Source organism: Motacilla alba, chromosome 13, assembly GCF_015832195.1.
Source record: "Motacilla alba alba isolate MOTALB_02 chromosome 13, Motacilla_alba_V1.0_pri, whole genome shotgun sequence".
NCBI classification, from domain to species: Eukaryota; Metazoa; Chordata; class Aves; order Passeriformes; family Motacillidae; genus Motacilla; species Motacilla alba.
This window is the reverse complement of record NC_052028.1, coordinates 12740176-12764552: the sequence shown is the minus strand read 5'-3', so window position 1 is coordinate 12764552 and position 24377 is coordinate 12740176. Positions and strand designations below refer to the sequence as shown.

Here is a 24377-nt window from a genome sequence, read left to right as displayed (position 1 = left end):
GTGCTGAAGCAGCAGTGCACGCCCTGGGCAAGATGGAAATGGCAGCTTGGGCTGGAGAGCGACTGGGCCACTGTTAGCCAAATAAAGATGTTGTGATCTCCAAGGAGAAATGCTATTTATTCACCCAGTCCCACTGCCTACCCAGCTACCTGTTCCTCTGCAAAAGGAAACACTCAATAATAGGTGGGGAGCTGGGACCTGGGAGAGCAGGTTTTGTACAAGACCGTGACAGAGTCTGGAGAGAAATGCAGGGGCTCTGTGGGCTCTGCCTGCCTGGCTCTGCACAGTCCCTCCAGATCTGGCATCGCCAGCATCTCCCTGTGCCCTCCACGCTGTTTGTTGAGGGATGGAGCAGCGTGAGCAGGGACAGACGCCCGGAGCTGTGCTGAGCTGTTAAAACTGATTTCAAATTTATCAAAAACAAACGAAAAGCAGTTATGGGGGGGAAAAAAGCCGACGAACCTCTCACTTTTTGCAGCGCTGACCCCAGCTCAGGCGCCGCGCCTGTTCATCCCCAGCCCCGCCGCAGCCGCCGGGGGCTGGCATCGGGCGCGGCGCCAGGGAAAAAACAAGTGGGAAAAATTAGGAAAAATGAGCTGGCACCGCCATCTACCGGGAATGAGACGGCTGGCAGCGGGGCCACGGGTTTCATAACCGCTCGGCTGTTTTGTAAGGCTCCCGCAGCGCTCCGGGGGCAGGGAGAGCATCGGGGACAGGGAGAGCATCGGGACAGGGAGAGAACATCGGGGAAAGGGAGAGCATCGGGACAGGGAGAGCATCGGGGAAAGGGAGAGATCATCGGGGAAAGGGAGAGCATCGGGACAGGGAGAGAGCATCGGGACAGGGAGAGCATCGGGGACAGGGAGAGCATCGGGGACAGGGAGAGGATCGGAGACAGGGAGAGCATCGGGGACAGGGAGAGCATCGGGGAAAGGGAGAGCATCGGGGACAGGGAGAGCATCGGGAACAGGGAGAGAGTATCGGGACAGGGAGAGGGCACCGAGGACAGGGAGAGCATCGGGACAGGGAGAGGATCGGGGACAGGGAGAGAGTATCGGGGACAGGGAGAGCATCAGGACAGGGAAAGCATGGGGATAGGGAGAGAGCATCGGGGACAGAGAGAGGGAATCGGGAGCCGGGAGAGCACCAAGGACAGGAAGCGCTCCAGGAAGAAGGAGCGCTCAAGGATCAAGGAGCGCTCCGGGGACAGGGAGATCACCGGGAGCAGGGAGCGCTCCGGGGACAGGGAGTGCACCGGGAGCAGGGAGCGCTCCGGGGGCCCTGGATGCTGGCAGGGTCCAGCCGGCAGCAAAAGGGACCTCGAGGGGGACACAGGACCAGCAGCCCGACCCAGTGCTGCTGCCGGCAGTATTAGGACAAGCCCAGAAGTCTCACCATCAATAAAAACTTCAATGCAAATTTGAGCATAAGCTCTCCCTGCTGTGTTGCTGCCTTGGTTTGTTTCCCTTAAGGAGTCTATGAGTATTTTCTTGAGTAATGCAGATTTCAGGCAAACCCGAGATTAAAAGTCAACACCACAGAGGATTTTACTTGAAACCACAGAATGTGGCTTTGGATATTCTTTCCGTGGAACAAATGCAGCTGGCTCTTGTATAAGCACAACAAACAGCAGGAAAGATGCTGAGGAATGTTGTCTTAATTATCCAGCACAAAGATTAAAGGGCAAACACGAAGATGGGAAAAACAAAAAACCCCAAAAGCTAAACTGGGTTTCAGTGAGCTGGTTTGGCTTCAGCGGGAAAGGATTGATTTTAAATGCCTTATTGCTTCATGAACCCTTGGGTGCATTAATGTAAAATAATCCTGTGTGCGATTATTTCACATATTTTACTTTTCCTTCTGTGCAAGTACACAGGACTCTTGCACAAGACACAAACTATTTCCAAATAGTAGATGGAGTTGAAGAATTTTACAGTCCCCTCAGGCTACTAAAAGATGGGAATATCTTGGAATAAATTCTGTGTTTGGACATGAAAAGGAGAGGCCCTGCCTTTGCTTTTCAAGATAAAGGTTGGAAACCTTTCAAGTATGTTGTGCCAGATTCTGAGGTGAAGCCTGCCCGTAGATGCTCAGTTGGAGCTGAGAGGTGCTGTATCTCACTGGAGTGGGATTCTGCTTTCCAGCTGACAGGTATTTAGTCTAAATGCCCTGAAATTGTCCTCTGTGCCTTGTGCCCCCACTCCCAAAATGGGTGGAGCCTGCAAATGTCTGTCTGCACTTGACCCCACAGCCGTGTGCTCACACTGCCCCAAATCTCAGCATCTTCACGTGCTCAGGGCCAGCGCTGGGCGCTCCCTGCAGTGCTGGGTGATGGGGAGCACCAAGCCAGGTGAAGTCTTCCTGCTGTTGCTCATGTTTCACAGTCCCTGCTTCAGGCCACTGCACCAAGCTCTCTGCAAATACACCTCGTGCAGCCAGATCCCTGTGGCACAAGGGCAAAGAGCCAAACACACCCAGGGACTGGCTGTGTGAACATCCAGCTGTCTGCTCCAGCAGCCGAGCTTCTCCGTCCTGCCTTCAGCACCTTGCCCTGCACGTAGCTCTCTCCCCTCTGTGCCCTTGTCCTCCCTTCATAGAACTGGCCAAGTTTGCCCAAAAAGTTGTGGAGGTGAAAACCATTTCATGTTCCCTGGTGTCCCTAACTCCTCATTGCATCTCAGCCCTGGCTTGAAGCCAGGTGGCATGAATGGGCACAGAGCACAAACATTCGTGCCAGCCACAGGGATTATGGCTGTAAAAACACTTAGTGGAGGAGGTAAAAGGCACGTGGAGCATCTGGCTTTTGGGGATGCTGAGGACCTTCAGTCACAGCAGCTGAGGAGCTCTCCTGAGGGACTCATCCCCCAGCATGACCTCGGTGTGCTGAGATGAGTGTTTGCCCACAGACGTGCCAGCCAGCAGCTGCCCAAGCGCTGCTGGGCCTGAGCTCTGACTTCACCCACGTGTTTTAACCACCTCCTCTGCTTGAAGCATCTGCAAGGTTCAACCAGGGGCTCCTTGGAGCTGCTGTGTCTTCAGCTGGCTGAGAGAGGAGCATGGAGCACAGAGCTGGGCCAAATGCCCATCACACCAGGCTCTGGAGGGGCGGAGTAGGAAAAGAAGACCAGCAAGAGGAACTGGCAGCCGTGGAGTTACTTAAGCAAGTCTTGTTTACACAAATTTATATAATAACTTTGGCTGGTCCTCGGGGAGCAGGAGGGGTTGTGCTGCCCCTGCTCACAGCATCTGGGGGTGCCTGCAGGGATCCTGCACAGCATGTGGCTGTCTGGGGCCTCATAGCAGCAGAGATGCCAAGAGAGTTTAGATGTGGAGATAGAATTGTTTCCTATACCATTTCATGCAGAGATGCCCCCAAATAAAAGCATTTTTTTCTGTAAATGCCAACAATTTCAGAACAGGAAGGTTGGGCCTTTATATTGTGATAAGACTTTTCATCTGGCATCTAGGGGCTTTATTATATAAAGTGTCCTATTAGGGAAACGAGGCTCTCTAAGGTAGAGATCAAAAAGAAATCTTTCCTCTGTTCCCAAGTGACCTTCTTCATGGAAAATTTCAAGCTGCTTTTTCATTCCACTAAAAAATGGGAACAGTTAAAAATCCTCACTTTCCCAGAAAAGCTGATTCCTGCAGCCCTGCTTATGATCTGCTAATCTCTGCAGAGTGCTGGGCAGAGGTTTCCTACGAAACCACTCTGCTATTTTTGAGCTGAATAAAAAGAAAAGCAAAACTCAAATGGAACTGGAGTCATACAAGTGAAGGCTGTTCTGGAAGGTGAAATCCCTGCTCCTGCTTCCCGCACAGCACTCTGACTTGCTCCTCTCTGTGCTGCATCCTTCTACAACTTATCCCTTCACTCTGAATATCTGTAAATTAAGGCTCTTTGCTATGTTAATTAGCAGCTAAAAGTTATAGCAGAGCTTTATTCATGGGATTAATTTTCATAGAAATGATGCTAAGGATACTCATCTTTCCCAGCACCTTTCCCTCCCCTGCAAACCTCTCTAGGATTCTGCATTTGCTCTTTCAGAAGAGCAGAGCAGGCTCCTTACTCCCCAAACCTCACTGCAACAGCTTCCTAAAATCCACAGTGGAATGGTGCCAGGCTGCTTGCGAAGGAAAACCTTCAATTTGCTCTGGCAGATTCACCAGGACAGGTTTCTGGGTGACAAATGTTCCGAGCACTAACAACCTGACCTCTTTAAAAGCCGTGACGTCTGTGCGTTATGAAAGGAGGAGCTGGTGACGGGCTTACCCAAACATGATTCACCTGCTGTTCAAAGTGCAGCAGAGGTGGAGGCCAGCCAGCCTGTGGAACAAAAAGGCACAGACAGAAATATTTGTCTGCTCCTTGAGCAGAAAGCTCTGCCCAGGCCACCACTGCTGCGAACAGGCCAGGGGCCCCAGGCATCTATTTATAACTGTGGGAGAGACAGGCCTGCTCATCCTGCCTGAAATCCAGCCCAGGGTGTGTTTAGGGCTTCATTCTGCCTGGCTGAGGGGAAAGGAAACTGCAGGGAGACCCTGAGAGCCCCCTGCATTTCTCCCCGAGACTTCAAGGTTCTTCCTTCTCCCCACGGTCAGACACAGCTTTTGGATGGAATCGAGCCACTGGCTTTGCAAGAGCTCTTCTGTCCTCACCAAGAAGGACACACAGGGGTGGGGAGATGCTGGAGCTGAAAGAATAAGGACCAGGGTAAAGGATGAGGAAGTCAGCCCCTGGATCTGGCCTGGCAGCCCAGAGGCATCCCTGCAGAGCAGGCTGTGCCAGCTGCAGAGCCCACCTGCTGCCACTTGCAGCCTCCTCTGGCAGCTCTGGGTGCCCGCCAGCCCTGCTGGCATCTCTGTCAGGTGGGTGGGAGCTGCACAGGAAAAGTGGGAAAAGGAAGAAATGAGGAAGGCAGCACGTACTCGCTTCTTGCTGAGGCAAGGAGCCAAGGCCACGAGAGCTGGTGAGTCCCCAGCTGCAGTGATGAGCCACCCCAGCGTCACCCTGGGCCACAGGTCAGGCACATGGACTCACAGCAGCTTGTGAAGTGGGCAGCTTCTGTCTGACCCTGCAGTAAAGGCTGATTACAAATCGGCTCTCCCCAGCCAGAAGATTAAGAGGGTGATGTGACCTCCAGGTCTGGCCCACTGGGATGCAGGTCCTTCTGGACACTAATCTTCTTGGAAGTGTTGGACCTTGCTGCAATGCAGAGGTGTCCTCAGGGCGTTGTCTTGTTATGACATTTCCTCTTTTAATCACTTTGGATATTAGGTAGTGCTGAACAAGCCCCGCTGACTTTGGGCTCCTCCTTGGGAGCTCCTATAGATGGAGGATCTTCAGCTTCAACAAAAATACCAATAAAACAATTGCAAGGCATCAAGGTAAGCTTACAGCACCCTGCACCACAGCCCATGGTCTTGTCACCCATCCCAGGGCTTCCCCCCAGCATAATGGGGACAGCTCTGATCTGTTTTTGTGTGCTCTCCTCGGGGTATGCAGTTTGTACATGACTGCCCAAGCTGTGGAAAAAGACATCTCCATCTATTTTATGTGGGACTTGCTTCCAAGGCTGACTGATAATGTTCTGCCAACCTCTTTGCCAAGATGTTTGGCTCGAGAGACTAAATTGAGCCAGATACGAATCTGGGCTCTCCCGCTGTGCCTCTCCAGTTTCCAGGAGGGCAGGCATAGGCCTAGTTACATGAACAATGAGATAATGCTCCTTTGCAGCTCTCTGTCCCACCAGTCCATGTGAAAGTCAACTCATTTCTCTAGGAATGATGCTGCCTCAGGCAAAGCCTGTATGAGTCAGAAGGAAAAAATACTAAAGTTTTCTTAATTCCCTGGCCCTGTTTACATCTGATCCTCTGTACTGAGAGTCAGGACCCCTCTGAGCACTCAAGCAGAAGAGTTTCAGGACTTGGGAACAATACCATGTAATTTATATGATTGCTTCCTGCCCAGTGCCTGATCAGCACAGAGCAGAACTCGAATCCCAAACCTCACGGTGGCAATCTGCCTGCCTCTGCCAAGAGCAAACCAGCAGCAGCTCCCCTGACTGCACACAGAGACCTGAGAGCAAAGATGTGGGTTATAAAAGATGAGCTCAGGACAAAGAGTCTCCCAACACCACCTGCTTCCACTTCCTTTTGCTCCACTTCCCAGGAAAGGCTTTGAACCACATGTAGCAAATGGGGAAACCTGGTGGTTGAATAACATCCTGGATCTAGAAATACTATGATGTAAAGAAAGAAAGAAAAAATTCCAGGAAGCTGATGTGTTTGTTGACAGCTTTGGGCTGGGGTGGGGGAAGGGGGGATGATGCAAATAACTCCCTGCATGTTACAGGAATTATTTTTGCACGTACTGAGGTGCAAAAATAATTCCTTAGGCCAACTCTCGAGGCTTGCAGACAGCCAGGATCCAGGTGCAGCACTGCTGGGGCACAAGTGTGCCCGCACAGGTGCTGAGGCTCTCTGCCTGATCACCCAGCAGGCTGCCTGGCACTTGGACATGCCCCTGTGAGCCCAGCGTGGCCCTTGGTGATAGCAACACTCCCCCTCCTTGGCTGGGATTCTGATGCTTTCCTCCTTGTGTGGGTTTAGAAATGGGAGAACTTGTTTCACCCCTGTGCAACAGGACTTTCAGGTCTGATGGTGCTGGAGGAAGCTGGTGGGTAGAGCAGGGATAGCAGTGTGGAAAAGGGGTCATGACATTCAGGGTGCATGTTCCTGTTTACAGGTGCTTGTGGTGCCTTTGAAGACACCCTCAAGAGCACGCAGGCCTCCTCTCTGAACAAAAAAAAAGCAACACTGGGAAGGTGCTGTCACCTCAGAGCCACTCCTTAAGCCCTAATGTGTCAAAAACAAGTGTCACTGCTTGCAACAAATATTTATGCACTAAAAATGAGCAAACACAGCTGGTGTGCAATCCCTGATCCCAATGCTGGGCTGTCAGCAGTCTGGACCACATTAATGAGGCTGTGCTGGAGCTGAAGCACAAGTGGACGTGTGGCTGGGAGCCAGAGGAGGAGCTGCAGCAACACCTGGAACTCCTCACCCTGCACTGACCCTGGGATATTTCCCACCTCTAAACTGAAAAAAAAAATAAAAATTCATGTTTTGCTTTGCAAATAGTTCCTACACACAGTGCGATCTGTCCTGTGTTATGCAACACGTGAAGTTCTCATCTGGCCAGCAGAATGGTTAGCATTAAGCATTTAAAGCTTTTTTTTTTTTCTTTTTCAGTTATGTACTGAGTCAGCACAAACAGGGCAGTGACAAGAGAAAGCATTCGGAGTTCTGAACCAGCTCAGCTCTGGACAGATTGAAGAAAACAAAATGTTCTTGCACACTGGTGCTAATGAAGCCTGGTTTGCCGTGGCCTCGTGTGTCGTGGTTGATTGATTTTAAACTGTATTATGCAAAGCAGCAGCACGTCTGCTCTGCTTGTGAGGCACTGGAGAGCCCACACATGGTTGTGGAGTGAATCAGGAGGTGAGGGAAAGAATGAGGCAGGTCCCAGGAGAACAGCCTGGCGTCTCCCAGAGGAGCTGGCTGGGGTGATGAAAGATGCTGCGCTCCTCACCTGGCAGCAGCTGCCCCTGGCAAAGGGCTGCTGCTCCCAGGCTGAGCCACACAAACAGGTTATTGTGCACTTTGCTGTAATGTTGGCTGTGGTAGCTAAAATCACCCTCATTTCATGGCTCACGAGCCAGGAACGTGCCCTTCTTGAGGGGTAAACTGGAGGCAAAACTGGTGAAGCCTCCCTGGTGGTAATCTTTGTTTTTTTTAGTCAAGAGCCAGGTTTTGGTGGAGAAATGAGCCATGGTGAGAACTAAACCATGAAAGGAGAGTGTTTGGTGTGAATGATCTTTGTCCACCTGAGACATACCCATGGGAGAACTGCTGGGGGAAGGGATGTGCAAGGTCCTCTGAGGCAGGGGCAGGAGGAGGGAGCTAAAGACTGACCCTGCAGATGGGGACATGGAAAATGTCCCCTGCTGGGCAGAGTCCCAGACAGACTCCAACGCTCCCAGGATGACCACTGTCCCTAATGCCATGCTCAGCTTTTCAGGGCAGTGTTACCAAATGCCGCCTGGGATTTCTCCAGTCTGGAGGGATCACTTAAAAAGATAACGGAGAAAGCAATGAAGCCTATCAAGCCCACATAAAATGCTTAGCTTGTTGAGCTTTTAAAACCATTTACGAGCTGTTTAATGTAATTGCAATAGATTTGGAAACAAAACCTGCTCCACAGCCCAAACCTCCTCCAGCCACTCCCTCAGTGGGGCACGGGTTTCACCAGCGCTGACGTCCCACTGGTGATCTCCCTCCCTGAGCAGCCCTGCCAGTGTGTGCGTGGGTTTGGGTTGTTTTTGGGGACACACAAATGAGCCCCTGGGGGATGTGCATCATCCTTACATAAATTCTGATCTACTAAGCTCCAGAACTGACAGCTTTCAGCTGTTTTTCTCGGCACCTGCTGTGCAGGAGCTGCTGCCTTTTTGCTGTATGACTGTGTGCTCAGGGAATGCATCTCCCTTGAGACACTGAGTCCATCCTGGGGGTCTGTGAGTGGGAAGGGGATTGTCCACACACAGGGTCTGAATTCATTCAGTTCTGGGTAAGTAGAGATCTGAGGGAGATGTGGTGTCCCGTGTATGTTGGAGGAGTGCCCCTTTGCCCCCAAACGTGATGGGTTTCCATGGAAGGTAATGCAAAGAGGCATTGATTGCAACCCAGTTTCACCAGCCTGCCCTGCTCTGGAGCACCGCAACAGCCGGCACCCCACTCCCACTCTGGAGAGCCTCAGACAGCTGAGGGACCCCAGGTATCCTGTGCCAGCCACTCTGCAGCATCCCACCCTCCTGTCCCCATCACAGAGCACTCCGTGTCCCCAGGACTTGTGCCCCAGCCCTGCTCCCCAGCCCGCCGGATGCCCCAGGCAGCCCGCACCGTGGCTGGCTCCAAATTGCCCTGGCCCCACTCTGGGGCACCCCGAAACACCCCCAGCACTCTGCACCTTGGTCCTGCTTCGGGGTGCCCCATATCCCCCGCACCCCCGTGCCTATCTGGGGCAGAGCTCTCCTCGCCCGGCTCACGCCTCCAGAGCCGGTGTCCGGCTCGTACCCGCACCCGGCTGCTCCCTCAGCATCCCCGCCTCCCGGGAATGGGCAGCGGAGCCCCCCAGCAGCCCTGCATCCCGGCTCGGGGGGTCGGCACCCACCCGCACACCGACCCCCGCCGGGCCGGGTCCCGCCGCGGCGCCCCCGGTACCGCGGGCTCCGTTACGAAACGCGGCCGGGGCGGGGCGGCGCGGCCGGCGGCGGCCAATGGTGGCCCGGGCAGCCCCGCCACCGGCGCCTGCCCCGGGTCCCTCCGGCGGGCCGGGCCGGGCCGGGCCGGGCCGGCAGCCGCAGCCTCCGCCGGGCCGGCCGGGGCGGGAGCGGCGCGGGGCGGAGCGGGCGATGCGCGGGGGCGCGGCGGCGGCCGGGGCGTGCGGGCACCGCCGGCTTCAGGGACAGCTCCCCCGAGCGCCGCCATGAGCGGCCCCGGCAGCCCGAGCTCCCCTCCGGCCGGGGAGAGCCCTCCGGGGCAGCCCCTCGGGCTGGAGCTGCTGCGCTGCCCCTGCTGCCGCCTGCTCCTCTGGGAGCCGGTGACCGCGTCCTGCGGTCACTCCTTCTGCAAGCCGTGCCTCGGCGGGACCGGGCCGTCCCGCTGCCCGCTGTGCCAGGAGCGGCTGGAGCTGCTGGGCATCGGGGCGGCGAGGTGCAGCGTGGTGCTGAGCGGGATCCTGGAGCGATGCGTGCCGCGGGAGCGGCGGCTGGCCGGGCTGGCGGAGCGCGTCCGCGACCGCCTCGCCCGCGGGGACGCGCGGGAGGCGCTGAGGATGGCGCAGAGAGGGGTCGAGCTGGGTAAGGACCACCGGGCTCGGGGGCTGGGAGTGCGGATGGTGGGCTGCGGGGTGCGAGGGGCCAGCCCGGCAGCCCGGGAGACGGGGATGCACACGCGCTGGGCTGTTGCGGCAGGCGAGTACCGGTGTGGGTGACAATGTAGGTCACCGTGTCCCTGCGGCTCAGCGCGCTCCAAGCCTGCACGGTCCAGAGCTGGAAGACGTGGGAGGCTGGAAGTGTTGTAAGGCAGGGCTGGTGGGGATGGGGATGGGAAGGGAGAATGCTGGGCGTTTCTTCCATATCCGTGGATGTCCCGAGGTGCTGGCAGCGGTGGGCTGCCCCACAAACCGCGCTGCTCGTCCCCTGCCTGGGCTTGCGTCCCATCGGCCACGTGCTTCTGGAGAGGGAAGAGCAGCAGATACTCACATCTTGCAGCCCGGCACTATTTCAGGGTCAGAGAAAGAGCTCTGCCCAGGGGGTGACCATTATGTAAAGTGGTTGGGACTTGTCCAGTCGGGGATGGACACGTCCTCTCCCCCAGAGCCTGCCGAGGACACAGCCTTGGCAGCGCTCCTGTGCCAGCCCCATCGTGCGGGTCAGCGCCCGGCCCGGCCCCTTCTGCAGCCGCCTCTGGCCAGACATTTGCCTGCAGGGCCAGGATCGGGCCCGGAGGGGGGAGGTGGGGTTTGATCTGCTTTAATGTGTGGCTGTAAGTGGATTTCTTGGAAAGTAAATAAAAGGGGTTATACAATGCGTCTGGAGCAGGGGGTTGGGGCGACGGAGGCAGAATTTCCTTTCTCCGCGGCGTTTCTATGACAGCACTGAGCTCTCCTCCCGCAGCGAAGGCTCTTATTCATCGCCCTCTGCGAGACAAGTGCCAGAGGTTCAGGGTAAGCCTGCAAACGAAGGGCTGAGCGGACCGGTCGATCCTGGTGTTGGCAGCAGAAAACAGGTCCTTTTATGCAACCTCCAGAGGCATCCGTCTCTCCCTGCACACCCTCCTTCAGAGTAAAGGCACACGAACACTCCTCTAGTACTCATTTGCCAGGCTTTTGCCTGGTTGGGGTGTACAATTACACTTTTCTTTAAAAATCCTTTGCTAGCATAAAGAGGAAACATTGCAAACTCTGTCCTCACTCTTCCCTGCACGTTCTGTTCCCCGAAAGACAGGAAAGTCTGGCTGAGGGCAACAAGGAAATTGCAGTCACAGCCTCAGCTCCAGTGAACCTTTGCTTGCTGGGGCTGCCAGGCTCAGCCACGTGGGTGGTGCTTTCAGGATGTGTTTTCCAGCTCCTGCAGCCAGCTTTCAGCTGCACACTTTTTTATGGGCTGCCCTTCACTTTGGAACAGAACCACTGATAAATGTTTGACCCACGGGGATGTTTTATTTGTGGTTCAGTGTGGTGTGATAGGTCAGTTTGCAGTGCCTTCCTCAGCCCAGCCTGTAGAGCTGCTCGCTTTGCTTGGGTGGAAATAAACTGTCAACTTTTTATCTTCATTCTTTCTGAGTGAACATCAGAAAAATGCGGTGTAATGTGTAGCACAGGAGGCCCTCTGACATGCCTGGAGTGTGGAGGCTGGCGAGCCTCTGAGGCTGCCAGCTGGCTGATGGCCCTGGTGTGTAATGATATCATAGATCAAAAATAGCTGCAGCAGCAGAGAAATGCAGAATTCATTGCCCTGATTTACACATCTGGGGTGGTTTGTTTGGTTGGGTTTTTTTTTTTTGGTTTTTTTTTTTTTTTTTTTTGCCAAATCAGTTGCTTTATTGCTGGGCTGTGCAAACGTTTGAATGGGTTTGCCCACATGGAGAATAAGCCTCTGGACTTTGTACCTATCTGTTCATCCCTGCTCGTTGTTTGTTCATCTCTGCATGGGTGCTTGTGGGCTGGGGTACTGAGCAGCAAGTTCCCATGTTTCCTCACTCGAGCCCTAAGGTCTTGGCTAGCATTGTAAAGGAAAACAAGCTCCCAGGGACCATGCTCTGCTGCACAGCTCAGCAGGGCCAGTGCAGCTTTTGCTGCAGGAGTGGCTGTGGCTGGCTCTGCTGCTCTCTGGCTTAGGGAGACACCAGGCAGGGAGCAAAGTCTCTCTGTGCTGCATGCTGGGCACGGGGACGAGAGGCAATAGGCATGGCAGAGTTTGCTCCTCTGTGATAAGAAGTGGTGGGTGCCTGGGCAGAGTGACAGCACAGGCAGGCAGGGAAAGGGCAGATGCTTCCTGCACCCAGCTCTCCTGGAGCTGCCAGTCCTGACCTGCAGTTTGCTGGCAGAGCTGCATCAGCACCGTGTTTGACCCGGGCCAGGAGGAAATGCTGCTGGCTTTGGAAGTGCAGGAGAGACATCACCCACAGTGATGTTTCCTGATGATTGCTGATCAGCTGCCAGCCAGGCCCAGGGACCCAGCTTGCCCCTGGGAGAGCTCCAGGCCCTTCAGCAAGGTGATGTTACCCACACCACATTTGCCAATGCAGCAGCAGTGCCTGCAAATGGTGCCTAATTTGTGATAAAAGGCTGGCCTCACTGCCAGCATCCTGCAGGGTGACCACAAGTTACCTGTGCTGGACCTGCCATCATCCCACAGGGAAGAGGGAGCCAGTGTCCTGCATGACACTGGAGGCCTCCCCAGATGCACCAGGAAGCAACAAGTCCCCAGCCCCAACCCTCAGCAGCTTTGAGCTGATGCTCAGAGCTGGGGGGATGCAGGGCTGGATGCACAGACCTGTTACCCGAGCTGGAACACCAGCATTGCACTGGATGTAGGTCACCTCCATGAGCTGTGATATAACGGGGTGGGTCTGGGCATCTCTGCATTTCAAAACCCACAAACATTACCACACCTGGATACTCCATGAGTGTGGGCTCTTGGGGTGCTGCTTCCTCACTCTCCCCAACATCCCCCAACCCAATTCTGCCGCTGGCTGTGCTGATAGGAAGGGAGATCTTTTTGTGGTTTTTCTGAGGCAGGAAAGAAGGGGATCTCACTGCCAGTTTTTTAGGAAAAGGCAGGAGCATGTAATGCTTGGTGTCATGACTAGCAATGTCTGTGGGACCTATGCCCCCCCCCCCTCCCCAGCACCCTAATGTCCCATCAGTGATATCTTGCTAACAAGGAACTGGATTCTCAGTTCTCTTCCTCATTTTTGGGAAATCTCAGCCTTTTCTCATACTTGGAAACCCCAGGTCATGTGGTGCAGGCAGATTCTTACACCCCCTTGGCTTCTCATCTGCCCCACGAGAGCAGTGACAGCCAGGTGGGTCTGGGAATTCAGGTATCCAGCACTGCAGTCCTGTTTGGTAACATGTTATTGTGACTCTGCTGGGTGAGTCACATCACAGAGCCTGCTGTGGCCACAGCCCTGTATGTGTATGGTAGAGCTTTTTTTGCTGTATCTGAAAAATATGGATGGAAGCCCAGATCCCAGCGTGGCAGAGCCCTGAGGCAGTGGTGGGGCCTCTTGGCTGAGGGTGCTTAGGGAAAATGGGGAAAAAAAACAAAGGGAAGAGCCTCAAACAATTTAAAACTGGGTATTTAGGGTAAATAACTTCCTTGCAGAGGCTCACAAAGGCAGTGTCTCCTGATGAAGAGCACTGCAGGCTGTGCTCTTTGTGAGGCAGTGGCACAGGGACTGTCCCACTGTGGTGGCCTCTCCCCCGGCTCATCCAGCCCCAGTGGCCCAGCAGGGCTCATGTCACACGTTGTCTTTGCAGCCCTGGACTGCAGCTCCCTGCGGCTGTGCCGGGCAGAGGCCCTGGTGGCACTGGGGCAGTACCCACAGGCACTGGAGGACCTGGACGCTGTGTGCAGGGCTGAGCCTGGACAGCACGAGGTGAGTGAAGGCCACATCTCACTGCACAGGAGCAGCTTCCCCCTCTCCTCAGTTCTCCGCTGGGTTCACCCTGCTCAGAAATGCACTTCGCAGAGCATTGGGATGCTAATCAAGCTGGCAGGTGCTGTGTTGCTCTCACAGGAGAGGTCTGGCACTGTGTCCATCCTTCACTCCTTCTCCAACTCTCCCTAGGCTTGGCTTTTGTAATTGCACTTTTATGCTGCACTTTGGAGAATCCTGGTTTTTTTTTTAGGCAGATCTAATCAGGGGAGCAGTGACATGTCCAGGTGCTTTGGCTTGGGATGGGAGCAGGCAGGAGGCAAAGGGACGTTCTCTTGGGGCTGCATAGGAGCTGGAGGGGCACATGCTCTCTGGTCACTGTCTCATAGTCACCACATGTTTTTTGTGCTCTGCAGGCCTTCTTCAGGAAAGGGAAGGTGCTTCTGGAGATGGGGCAGAGAGCTGAAGCCCTGCTGGCATGGGAACACTGCCTGACACTGAGTCCACATTTCCAGCTGGCTCGGAGAGAGATGGAGAAGGTGTGTGGGCTCTGCCATGTCCCTCTGCTCTCACATCGCACTGGGAGATGTCCTTGTCCTCTGAAGGACTCCACAGAGGGCTCAGCCAGCACAGACACCTCCTGCAGTGAGCAGAAGGGTGCTCTGGGGAAAAAGTGGGAGCCTGGCAGCCCACCCACCTCCTTGCTTTTTCCTCCTAGCATCCCTCAATCCTTGCTTTGCCCTTGCAGATCATCATGGAAGACAATGCTCCTCAGCCATGCATGGCTGCACACCTGGGTGATGCTCACCTGAGCTCAGCTGGTTCCCAGGTCAATGGAGGAAGCCCAGTGCTCCCATCTGGCACACAAGCTCAGGTAAGAGCCTGCAATATCTGAGTCTGCAAGGAGATTTCATGTCCCTCTGGGACATCCCAGTTGCCCAGTGATGGGAAGGGAGGTGTGATAAGGGGAGGTTGTGCAGGACAGGGAGCCATGCTTACCTGGCTGTGTGCTGGGATGAGAATCTGCAGCTGGTGGAGGGTGGGAGAGCAAGTGTCATCAGGGCTGATGCTGAGGGGACTCAGGAAACAGAGGAGACTTTCTCTCTTCATCTCACTACATACAGGAAAAAAAAAAAGGAAAACAGAAAGTGAGTTTCAATTTTTTTTTCATTTAAAAGACACACTTGAGAATAGTTCAGACCATTAGCAGCTGTTAAGGAAGCCTTTATTTACCTCTTTGCCTTCTGTAAACAAATTTAGCAGGCTTGGAGAGAGGAGGGAATTCAGAAGATGGGCTCAGATACACCCAAATACCCAAATAGCAGTTGGTACACTGGACAGAGTGAGCCATGTTTTAACCATGTGATGGGCAGCAAAGTCTGAAGGCCACTGTCCTGCTGTCCTGCAGGTGCAGGCTGTTAATGTACAGTGACACACCAGGAAACCTCCCGGCGCCGCCGGGCTTGGTGGGACAGATGGGGCTGGACATTCAGAGGGAGAAGAGAGTTTGGGCTCAATTTCATCTTGCTGTGCCTAGGATCAGGTGGGAGAGCTGGCAGATGGCCGAGGGGGTGCTGGGTGTGAGCACAGCCAGGACAGAGCCACCCTTTCCCAGCCAGGACAACAGCCAGACCTGGAGCCGTCGGCAGAGAGTCAGGGCCAGTGCTTGTTGGGTGAGTGTCATCAGAGGTCCCACAATGTTGTGTCATGCAAAATACTTCTTTGAAATCCATTTTGGCACTGAAAATGTGGTGTTTGCACTGTGTCCAGCTCAACAAATATCCCAGGGGCACACGATGGGGCAGCTCTGGCTGGGACATTCACTGCTTCTCATGCATGTGGGGAGGATCCACCACATGTGAGCAGGTGAACTTACACCAAACCTTTCCCTCCAGCTTGGTGACAAGTTCTTGCTAAAGCCAGCCATCACTTTTTCCCTGTGTGGAGTCAGGGAGTGATTTTCTTTGGTTCCCATGTGTTTAGATGGGTTTTGGTTTAGATTAAATTTCCGTGTGGGGGACAGGACATGCCATGAGCTGGGGAAGCAGCACCTTCATCAGCATTAACTTGCCATCAGTGTCCAGCCAGGTGGCTGCCACATACCTGGGTTTGCATAAAGCAGTGATGGCTCATGGCAGGTCTCCAGAGACTTCCATCCTGGAGCTTTTTGGGCCACTTTGCTGCCCAGTGCCTCAGTTTCCCTGCCTGCAAATGGAGGAGGTATCATCTTCCTCTAGCAAGTGCCATGAGACCCACTGACACACCAGCTATGGATGAACACAGATGGGTTAATAGAGGGGATTATGTTGCATTTCCTAGTGGTGTTGTTTTTCTTTGACACTTTCAAAGCACTTTGTGGGGCAGTTATGCCTCAGAACAAGGTCAGAAAGCAAAGATTAATTTCTTATTCTGAAATGGGGCTTGTCTTCTCTTTTACCACTAGATAACAAGGAGGGAACAGCAGCAGCAAAGTGTACCCAGCCATGCCTTGGAGAGTCACTGAGCATATCTGACTTGGAGTGCTCCCTCTGCATACGGTGAGTTCTCTTGCAGGAGAGCTTTTAGGATGAAGAATTGGCACCTGCTGGGTTTTATTTACTGTTGTGCATCTTTCTTCACATCTTAATAGCAAGCTCAGTCCTGAGAACTGCCGAGATGTAGCTTTTGGTACAGATAAGAGGGGAAGGCAGGACCATGGGACACCCTGACAGGCTGCAGGAGCTCAGATCTCTGTCTCACAGTGCAGCATCACTGGGGCTGTATCCCCTGGGACAGAGATGTGGAGGTAGACATGTTCAGTGGGGTCAAAGACCAAAAGCAGTGGTTGCCCTTTGTACCTGCAGGCTGGGACAGGAAGGTGTTGCCCAGGGAAATTCCCTCCATGGTGGGGATACTGCAGACCCAGAGGGGAGCATTTCAGAGATCTTTGCCTGGTGCAGGTGGAAAAAGGAACAGGATAGAGCCTGCGTTTGTCTGCTGGCTCAGGGCTGGGGAGAGACTGGTGTTGCACTGCCACAGGGCATGCTGAAACCAGGCTGTTATTCCTGGTGTGTCCCAGGATGTGGAGCAGTTGTGCAAGGGGCTGCTGGCAGAGAGCTGGGTGGGTGTTGCACTGCCAGATGTGCAAGTTGGTCAAGGTTCTGCATGGCAGCTTTTTCCAAGTCTGTGAGTGGGGGAGAGAGATTGAGGCTGCATCTGATCTGAATTATGTGAATTTGGGTCTCTTCTGAAAGAAGAAAACAGTGTTTAGGAGGAGTCAGGGCTTTCCTGAGACCTTAATTTAATTTCTGATCATGGAGTTACCTGTGAGCAACTTGAGCACTTGCTGCTGGCTTTGCTCCTGGAGCAGGGGAGAGGGAGGAACTTTCCTGTCACTGCCCTTTGGATTACACACCACTGTGGGTGTCTGGGGAACCACAGACCTGGCAGGACCAAGGGGTGTCATGTGTGTACTGATGGGGTTTGCTGGGACTCCATGGAGACCCTGCAGAGAGGGGGAGCAGAGCTCAGGCCTGGAACAGTTCTCATCTTACATCATTGTGCAAGCCCAGTGGTTTGAGCCCAGACTTTCTAATTAAAGGACTAATTAAAGTCTCTCTCTGCCAGACTTATCTGTGCTCCTTTCCCTTTGTTGCTCTCTGCAATCCATTGACTCTGATCACCCTTTGCAGGATGTTCTTCGAGCCGGTGACGACGCCCTGTGGTCACACCTTCTGCAAGGAGTGCCTGGAACGCTGCCTGGACCACCGGCCCAACTGCCCCCTCTGCAAACACAGCCTGAGAGAGGTGAGGGCATGAGTGCCACGGCATGGAGCCCAAGGGAGAGCTGGGAACCAGCTCCAGCTGCTGGCTGCGTGCCCAGGGCTGGGCTGGGAAGGTGCAGTGCTCTTACTTTAGCAGCTCCCTGGCACGGCGGTGTCAGCTCCACTCACATGGGAATGACCAGACAGTTGATAATTAAGACCAAGAGATTCATTTCCACAAGATGCCACATTGATTTAGTGAGATTGTAAACAGGAGAGGAGAGAGAGAGAGAGAGAAGAAAATGCTAATGACTTTAAAAAATGGAAATGGATGGAAAACCTGCTAGCCTGGAGATTTGATTTAATCTTTAATGAAAAGGGATTCGGATGAGACCATCAGGGAAATTAGGTTGTCATACAAGGACTGCATCACTGTCAGAGACAGGACGCTGTGCTGGATAGGCCCTGGCTCTGAGCTGTGTCTGGAGGTCTTGGTGGAGCTGACATCCCATCCTGCTCAATGGCTCAACATCCCCCAATAGGTTTTATCCTTGACTTTCTCTGGCCTAAAATTACCTTCAGTTCCAATAAAAGTGAGCATGATTCAGAGTCCAGCAGGGCCTCAGGGCTTCCTCCCTGCTCTTCTCCAACCTATTTCTGGGTCTAATTCCTTTTAGTACCTGAAGGCTGGGAGGTACAGCCCCACGGTGCTGCTGCAGGACATCATGCTGGCCACCTTCCCCACACAGCTGGCTGAGCGCCGGGAGCTGCACCGGGCAGAGATGGCAGAGCTCTCCAAGTAAGCAGGGACTGCTCCTCTGTGTGTGTGTGTGTGTGTGTGTGTACATGGGGACTGGAAGGGGCTCTGAGAGGGCTGTCCACCCCCAATACCATTGCTGTGGCTTGGTTCTGCTCGAGTGATGTCTGTCCCACCTCCAGGACCACATTGCAGCTGTGCTGTGTGGGTGTAGACATGCCCCATGAGGCACCTGGGGGTGAGGGACCATCTTTGCAAGGAGCTGTTTTGTGGGCAGAATCTGTCCTTTGTCTCTAGGTGAGCCAAGTGCAACTTTAGTGTTGCTGTGTGCTGGAGCATCACTTCTTGTGCTTAAGGACACACCTGGTTTGGGGGAGCAGCTGATGCAGGGATGGGATTTGCTTGGGGAGGTGTCACAGTGGTTTGTCCTTCTGTCCCTCAGCCTGACCAAGAACATCCCGATCTTTGTGTGCACGATGTCCTTCCCTGGCATCCCCTGCCCTCTGCACGTCTTCGAGCCTCGGTACCGCCTGATGATCCGGCGGTGCCAGGAGAGCGGCACCAGGAGGTTTGGCATGTGCATATATGAGAATGGGAAAAGGTGAGCTCCTGGGCAGGCTTCCCCCTGCCCCAGATGGTTTACCTGTCTCTGCTCCAGCCCCAAATGTCTAAAATACTGAGTGGTTCTGAAAGATTTCCTATCAGTGCCCTCTCGCAGATAAAATCAGCAGGGAGGTGGTGTGTTCCCCACAGTGCAGAGTGAAATGGGATCAAGGAATGAGGCCAGCACTGGAGCTGGACAGAGCCAGTGGTAGCTGTCAAATACAATTCGATACAATTCTTGGAACAGCTTCTGACTCAGGATGTCTCTGAGCTCCATGGTTCTCTGGCTGTGACCTCCAGCTGCTCCTAGTGAGCACTGGGAGGAGACTTGATTGAATCTCTGAATTTGCCCTTGCCCTGACATCTTGTTCCTGGGCGTTTTCTTGCTTTGGAGACGGTACCTTTAGGAGAGGCAGCTCTCTTGCCACCCGTTGCCCCAGCTCAGCCGCTGTTTTCTGTCCCTGTGTCCCTGCAGCTTTGCTGACTATGGCTGCATGCTGGAGATCCGTCAGGTGGAGCTGCTGGCCGACGGGAGGTCCTTGGTGGACACCATCGGCCGGCAGCGGTTCCGGGTGCTGAGCCGCGGCCACAGGGACGGCTACCACACCGCTGACATCGAGTACCTGGAGGACAAGAAGGTGAGGGCAGGGCTGGGCAAAATCCTGGGCTGCAGTGGGACAGATCCTCCCCACGGACACCTGTGTCCCTCTTGCCTCTGTTCAGGTGTCTGGGGAGGAGCTGCAGGAGCTGCAGTGCCTGCACGAGAGCACCTATCGCCTGGCCCAGCGGTTCTGTGAGCACGGGGACCTCACCTCCAGGCACATTCTGATGCAGCATGGACCACTGCCAGAGAAGGAAGAGGACATCCAGGTAATGCCCAGAGGGAAGGGATGCACCAAACAGAGTGCCAAGAGAGCCTCTGAAGCAGCGCTGTTCCTGCACTAACCACCCTGCTTCCCTACTCGGCTTCCCCCCAGGATGAACAAAAAAAATCCAGTTTTTCACCCCTGTTACAGCATCTCTCATCCAGACAGTTGGTAGGGCTTGTTTCGTAAAACTTGATGTTTCTTTATGTTTTAAACTGTTCTTGGAAACACTGAGTTCTAAAATCTTTCCCAGAGTCTTTTCCTAAATGAGAACTGAGAAACTGAACTGCGTGTGTTTGAAAACACTTTGGGAAAAAGAAACCAAACAAATTGGCAAAGAGGCGAACCCTGCAGCTTGTTGAGTCTGCAGTCTCCTTTCTCACTGTGGTCCTTTGAGACAGCCATAGCTGGCCAGAGGTAAGGAGCTAAGAGGACAGGATCCAATTTGCTTATTATACTCCTCTGACAAATTCAAATTCTGTAGGAGGAAAAAAAGACCAAAATTTAATTTTCATTCCTTTAAGAAAGCACTTCCTCTCTGGATTGTTACAAATACACTCCTGCTGTCTTGTCCCAGGCTAAGGCTGTCCTGGCCAGCAGTCACGTTAATGTTGTGCTCAGGAATTACAAAACAGCTCACCCTCCATCAGCTGAGTCAAGATTTTCCCTCTTAGTTTGGCTCAGGTTATAGAAAAGCCACTTTACAAAAGCAATGCCCAAGAGCTGTGCCTGCATGGCCTGCACCTCACCTCTTCAATGTCCCAAAACATTGGCCATGCAGGATTTGGCCTGTGTTTGCAAAAAGCACTGGCTTAAACAAGGAAATGCACAAGATATTTCATTGTCTCTTTAGAATAGACTTTCTACCAGTTACAGATGAGATGAGATGCAGATGAGCCAGGAGGCTCCCTGGGGAATGCTTGTCTGGAAATTGAATTAGCTTGTCCAGCAGTTTTGAGCTTGGACAGCAGAAGGGCTGTTCAGATGAGGACCTTGGCCAAAGCTGGCGTGGCTGTCCTGACAAGAGCAACTCTTTACCATCAGCGATGCTCCCAGGAGGCCACCCCTGCATCCACCTCGCAGCTCCTGATGTGGGGGTCTCTCCCTCTCTCCTCTCCAGGCTTCGGCAGACGGCCCGACGTGGTGCTGGTGGCTCATCTCCATCCTGCCCCTGGACCCGTCCTACCAGCTGAGCCTGTTCTCGTGCACGTCGCTGCGCGCCCGCCTGTCGCAGCTGCAGCGCATCCTGACGGCCCTGCTGCAGCAGCCCCCGCCGCGCCACCTCCTGCCCGAGCGCAGCCCCCGGGGCCGCGTCTGAGCCGGCCCTGCCCTCCCTCCCACTCACCTCCACCCTCGGGTTTCTCTGTGTGCTCCTCCACGGTCTGTGTGTGGTTTGAGCCCCACCTTCCATCCCCCCCCAAAAAAAGTGACCTCAGCTGTGAGCCGGGCGCTCTGCCCGGCTGCGCCGTCCTCGGGGAGCTGCTTGGTGCTGCTGCTGCTGCTGCTGTGCTGTGCCACCAAAGGGCATACTGGGCTGCAGAGCTGGCTTGTGTCTCCAAAGCCAAAATCAATGGCTGAGTGGCTTCTGCACTGAGGAGGATTCTCCTTAGTGGGAGGACTGAGTGCAAGGATTGCCTCAGTTTGGGTTCTTCCACTTTGAAGGACAGCTTAGGGGTTTTCATAGATGATCCTGATTCACACAGGAAATTTAGAGGCTGGGGAGAGGTGGCACTGGGGAAGCAGAGAAGTTCCAAAGGCTTCCCCCAGCCTTGGGAGCTGATGGCTCTGCCACTGCTTACAGCTTTGACTTAGTTTGTGTTTGAACAAGAAGAAAGGTTAAATTAAACAACATGAAACTCATGGTCTTGATCCCAACCACCTCCATGGCCACATGGTGAGGAGATGGTTCTCTTTGAATGCTCTCAGGTCCAGACACCCCCTTGCCACTGCTCTGCTCGGTGCTGTGCTCACCAGACCCTTCTCCAGGACACTGCCAGCTACCCCCTCAGTGCCAGCTCCAGTGCTGTGGAGTGCCGTGGGAGGGAGCATTCTGTCAGCTTTGGTGCTTGTCCCCTACCCAAAGGCTGCTCTTCCCGACCCTGGCTGGGTTCATGTTACAGGGTTGGACCTGCGGGCTGGGAGGAGCTGATAGTACAAGGGAGTTGAGTCTGGAAGTTTTGTTGTGAACCTTTCTGTTCCTTGACTAATGCAATTTCCCCCGTTCTGTTTGTTATGAGCTTTCTGCTTCCTCAGGAGAAAATCAGGATCTCAGCTGAGGCTGGACCCTTGCACTTGGGACCCAGAATAGTTCAGGATCCCCCAAAAGAGCACAGTGAAGTCAAAGGGATCCAGGTCTCTGGAGAGGCAGAGAGGGGCAGGATCAGTGACCCAGGCCAGGAGCCACATTGCAGGGGAGCGAGTGCTCGGCTGCTGCTTGTCTCTTGACACGGGGCAAAGACTCTCTGGACAGACCAGGCCTCCATGGAAATCCTGAAGATTGGGGATTTTTGTCTTTCATCCATAATTTCAGTGGCTTTGGGTTCAGTTGTAGGAGTGACATCTAGTTAGTGGCTGGATTAAGATTGCTTCTGGAATTTTATCCCTGCATTTCTCAAAGGCACCACACCCCCTCAGAGAGCTGTTGGATGTGTGTGTGGGAGAGAGAATCAGGGCACTGATCCTTACTGCAGGTGCTTCTGGGCTGAGCCTGGGTGGGACACTGGGCATAGCTCCAGAGGGGTCCCTGCTCAGGACCACCACCTTTCCCTGTCCTTCTGTCTCCAGGAGTGAGAAGTCCCTGTCCCTCCTCTCCATCAAAGTGCCTCCCTGGAGCAACAGTCAGGACCAGGGCTGGCTCCCCAGGAACCTCTGTGAGCACAGGGCAGCTGAAGACAGCTCAGAGCTGGATCTGCTCCTCTACCTTTGAGCCACAGTGCTGGCCCAGGAGCACCGTGACTCCCAAGGAGCCATATTCCTGGGGTGTCAGATGGGCAGGGGCTGGGGTGGGTGATGAAGGGATGCTTTGCAGTCCCAGGGCAGGTGGCAGGATGACACTGAAGTCCAGGAAGTGCCTTTCTTTTCCCCAGGGTCAATGTGGGCTCACCCTGTGACATCCCCACCCCAAGCCACTCACCTCCTCCCTGAGAGGCTGTTTCAGGGTTGAGAGGTCCCGTGGGTCCCTCCAGCAAGGGGTTGGCATGGGGGGATGCAGGAGATCCCCTGTCACACTGGGGAGGAGCCAGGGCCCAGAGCCACCTCTGCCTGGCTGCTTTGGGAAGGGATCCGTGCAAATTGCTCCAGTTTGCTTGGAGCACCTTCGTGGTTTTTATTACTGTCTTTGCTCTTGGAATTACATTTTCTTTCAGGTCATTGAAATAAAGACCTTTGTTGTTGTTGTTATTGTTGTTTTGTTGCTGGTGTTTAACTTTTAGCTGCTCATTAATAGAAGTGCTTGGGCATCCCCAGGGAGATCTGGGGACACGTGGAGAGGTCACACCCTGGTCCAGACAGCGAGGTAGGCCCAGTGACCACGGTCCAGCAAGGGCAGATGGCAACAAGGGGCAGAAAGAAAAATAGTTTTGCTCACAGAATGTGTGTGAAACAAGACAAGAAGAATGACCTCCTGCCTGTCACTGCAGCTAAAGGCTGTGGGGAAGGATGGGATGGGAGATGAGTCCAGGAGAGATTCTGGCCAGTGTGGGGTGACCTGGAGGCAATGTCCCTAAATGCTGTGGCCAGCATCTGTCCCTGTCCTGCCTTTGCAGCCATGGGCAGAGGGCTGTGAGCTGGGAGGAGGTTAGCTTCTGGCAGCTGGCATTAGGAATGAGAGGTGATGCAGGGAGGTGTGCGTGGGGTCTAAAATGAGAGAGTGGTCCTGGATGGAAGGTGATGTCCTGCTGGGACAGCTCTTACTTGTCTCTTGCTCACATCTCGCCTCTTCCCTCTGCTGCCCAAAGGTGCCACCCAGAGCAAGGACAAGAAGGGAACTGCCCAGCTGTGCTGTGCACCTTTCCTGGGAACATGGAACAGCTGCAGCAGAGAGGGAGAGGGCTCATGTGGGCTGAGATGGCAGATAACCCTAAACAGATCCCACACCTCAGAGCAGTGTCCCTGCTGTCCCGTTAATAACTGCCTCCATGAGGAATTACACCTTGAACTCGTCCCCAGCAATGCTCCAGAGAAGCAGCTGTGCCCTGCTGGAGCCCAGCTGTGAGCTGTGGCTGGTGCCAGCCCCTTCGGTGGCTCTGGCAGCCCAGGCCTTGTGCCCAGGCTGTGGCTGGTGTGTGCCCAGGAGCCTGGAGCTGACAAGGATCCCTTTGCCGTGCTGCCCTGCTCCCACTAGATGTCAGGAAGAGGCTGAGTGCGGGTGAGGAGGAAGGCACAGCCGAAGGGATGTGCAGCACTGGCTGTTGCCAGAGCCTTGGCTTTTCTCTCCCTCAGCCCCAAAATCAGCCCTAATCCCTGGCCCCAGCTGGGCTGCCTTGAGCTCTCCATCAGCCCAGGAGAGCTGGGGCCCTGTGCAGGTCACTTTGAGCCCACCTCCAGCTCCCCAGGCACACAAGGTCTGTGCTGCAGGCTCCTCTCCCCACTCCCCAAACTCCCTCCGCCAGTTTGCTCTCTTGGGGCTGGAGCATTTGGGGGTGCCCTGCTCCCCCAAATCATCATCAGTGCCCAGGT

The 24377-nt window shown here is 54.3% G+C and overlaps 1 protein-coding gene across 1 annotated transcript; it reads left to right on the top strand.

Moving 5' to 3' along the window:
* Positions 1-9388: 9388 nt before the first annotated feature.
* Positions 9389-23099, top strand: LOC119706579 (LON peptidase N-terminal domain and RING finger protein 1-like). Its single transcript, XM_038150425.1, has 12 exons — positions 9389-9923; positions 13613-13731; positions 14148-14270; positions 14480-14605; positions 15269-15404; positions 16175-16268; positions 17403-17517; positions 18152-18273; positions 18674-18832; positions 19310-19472; positions 19558-19704; positions 20821-23099. Exons 1-12 carry the CDS (start codon positions 9551-9553, stop codon positions 21016-21018), a joined length of 1875 nt encoding a protein of 624 aa, XP_038006353.1. The 5' UTR covers positions 9389-9550; the 3' UTR covers positions 21019-23099.
* The last annotated feature ends 1278 nt before the right edge of the window (positions 23100-24377 follow it).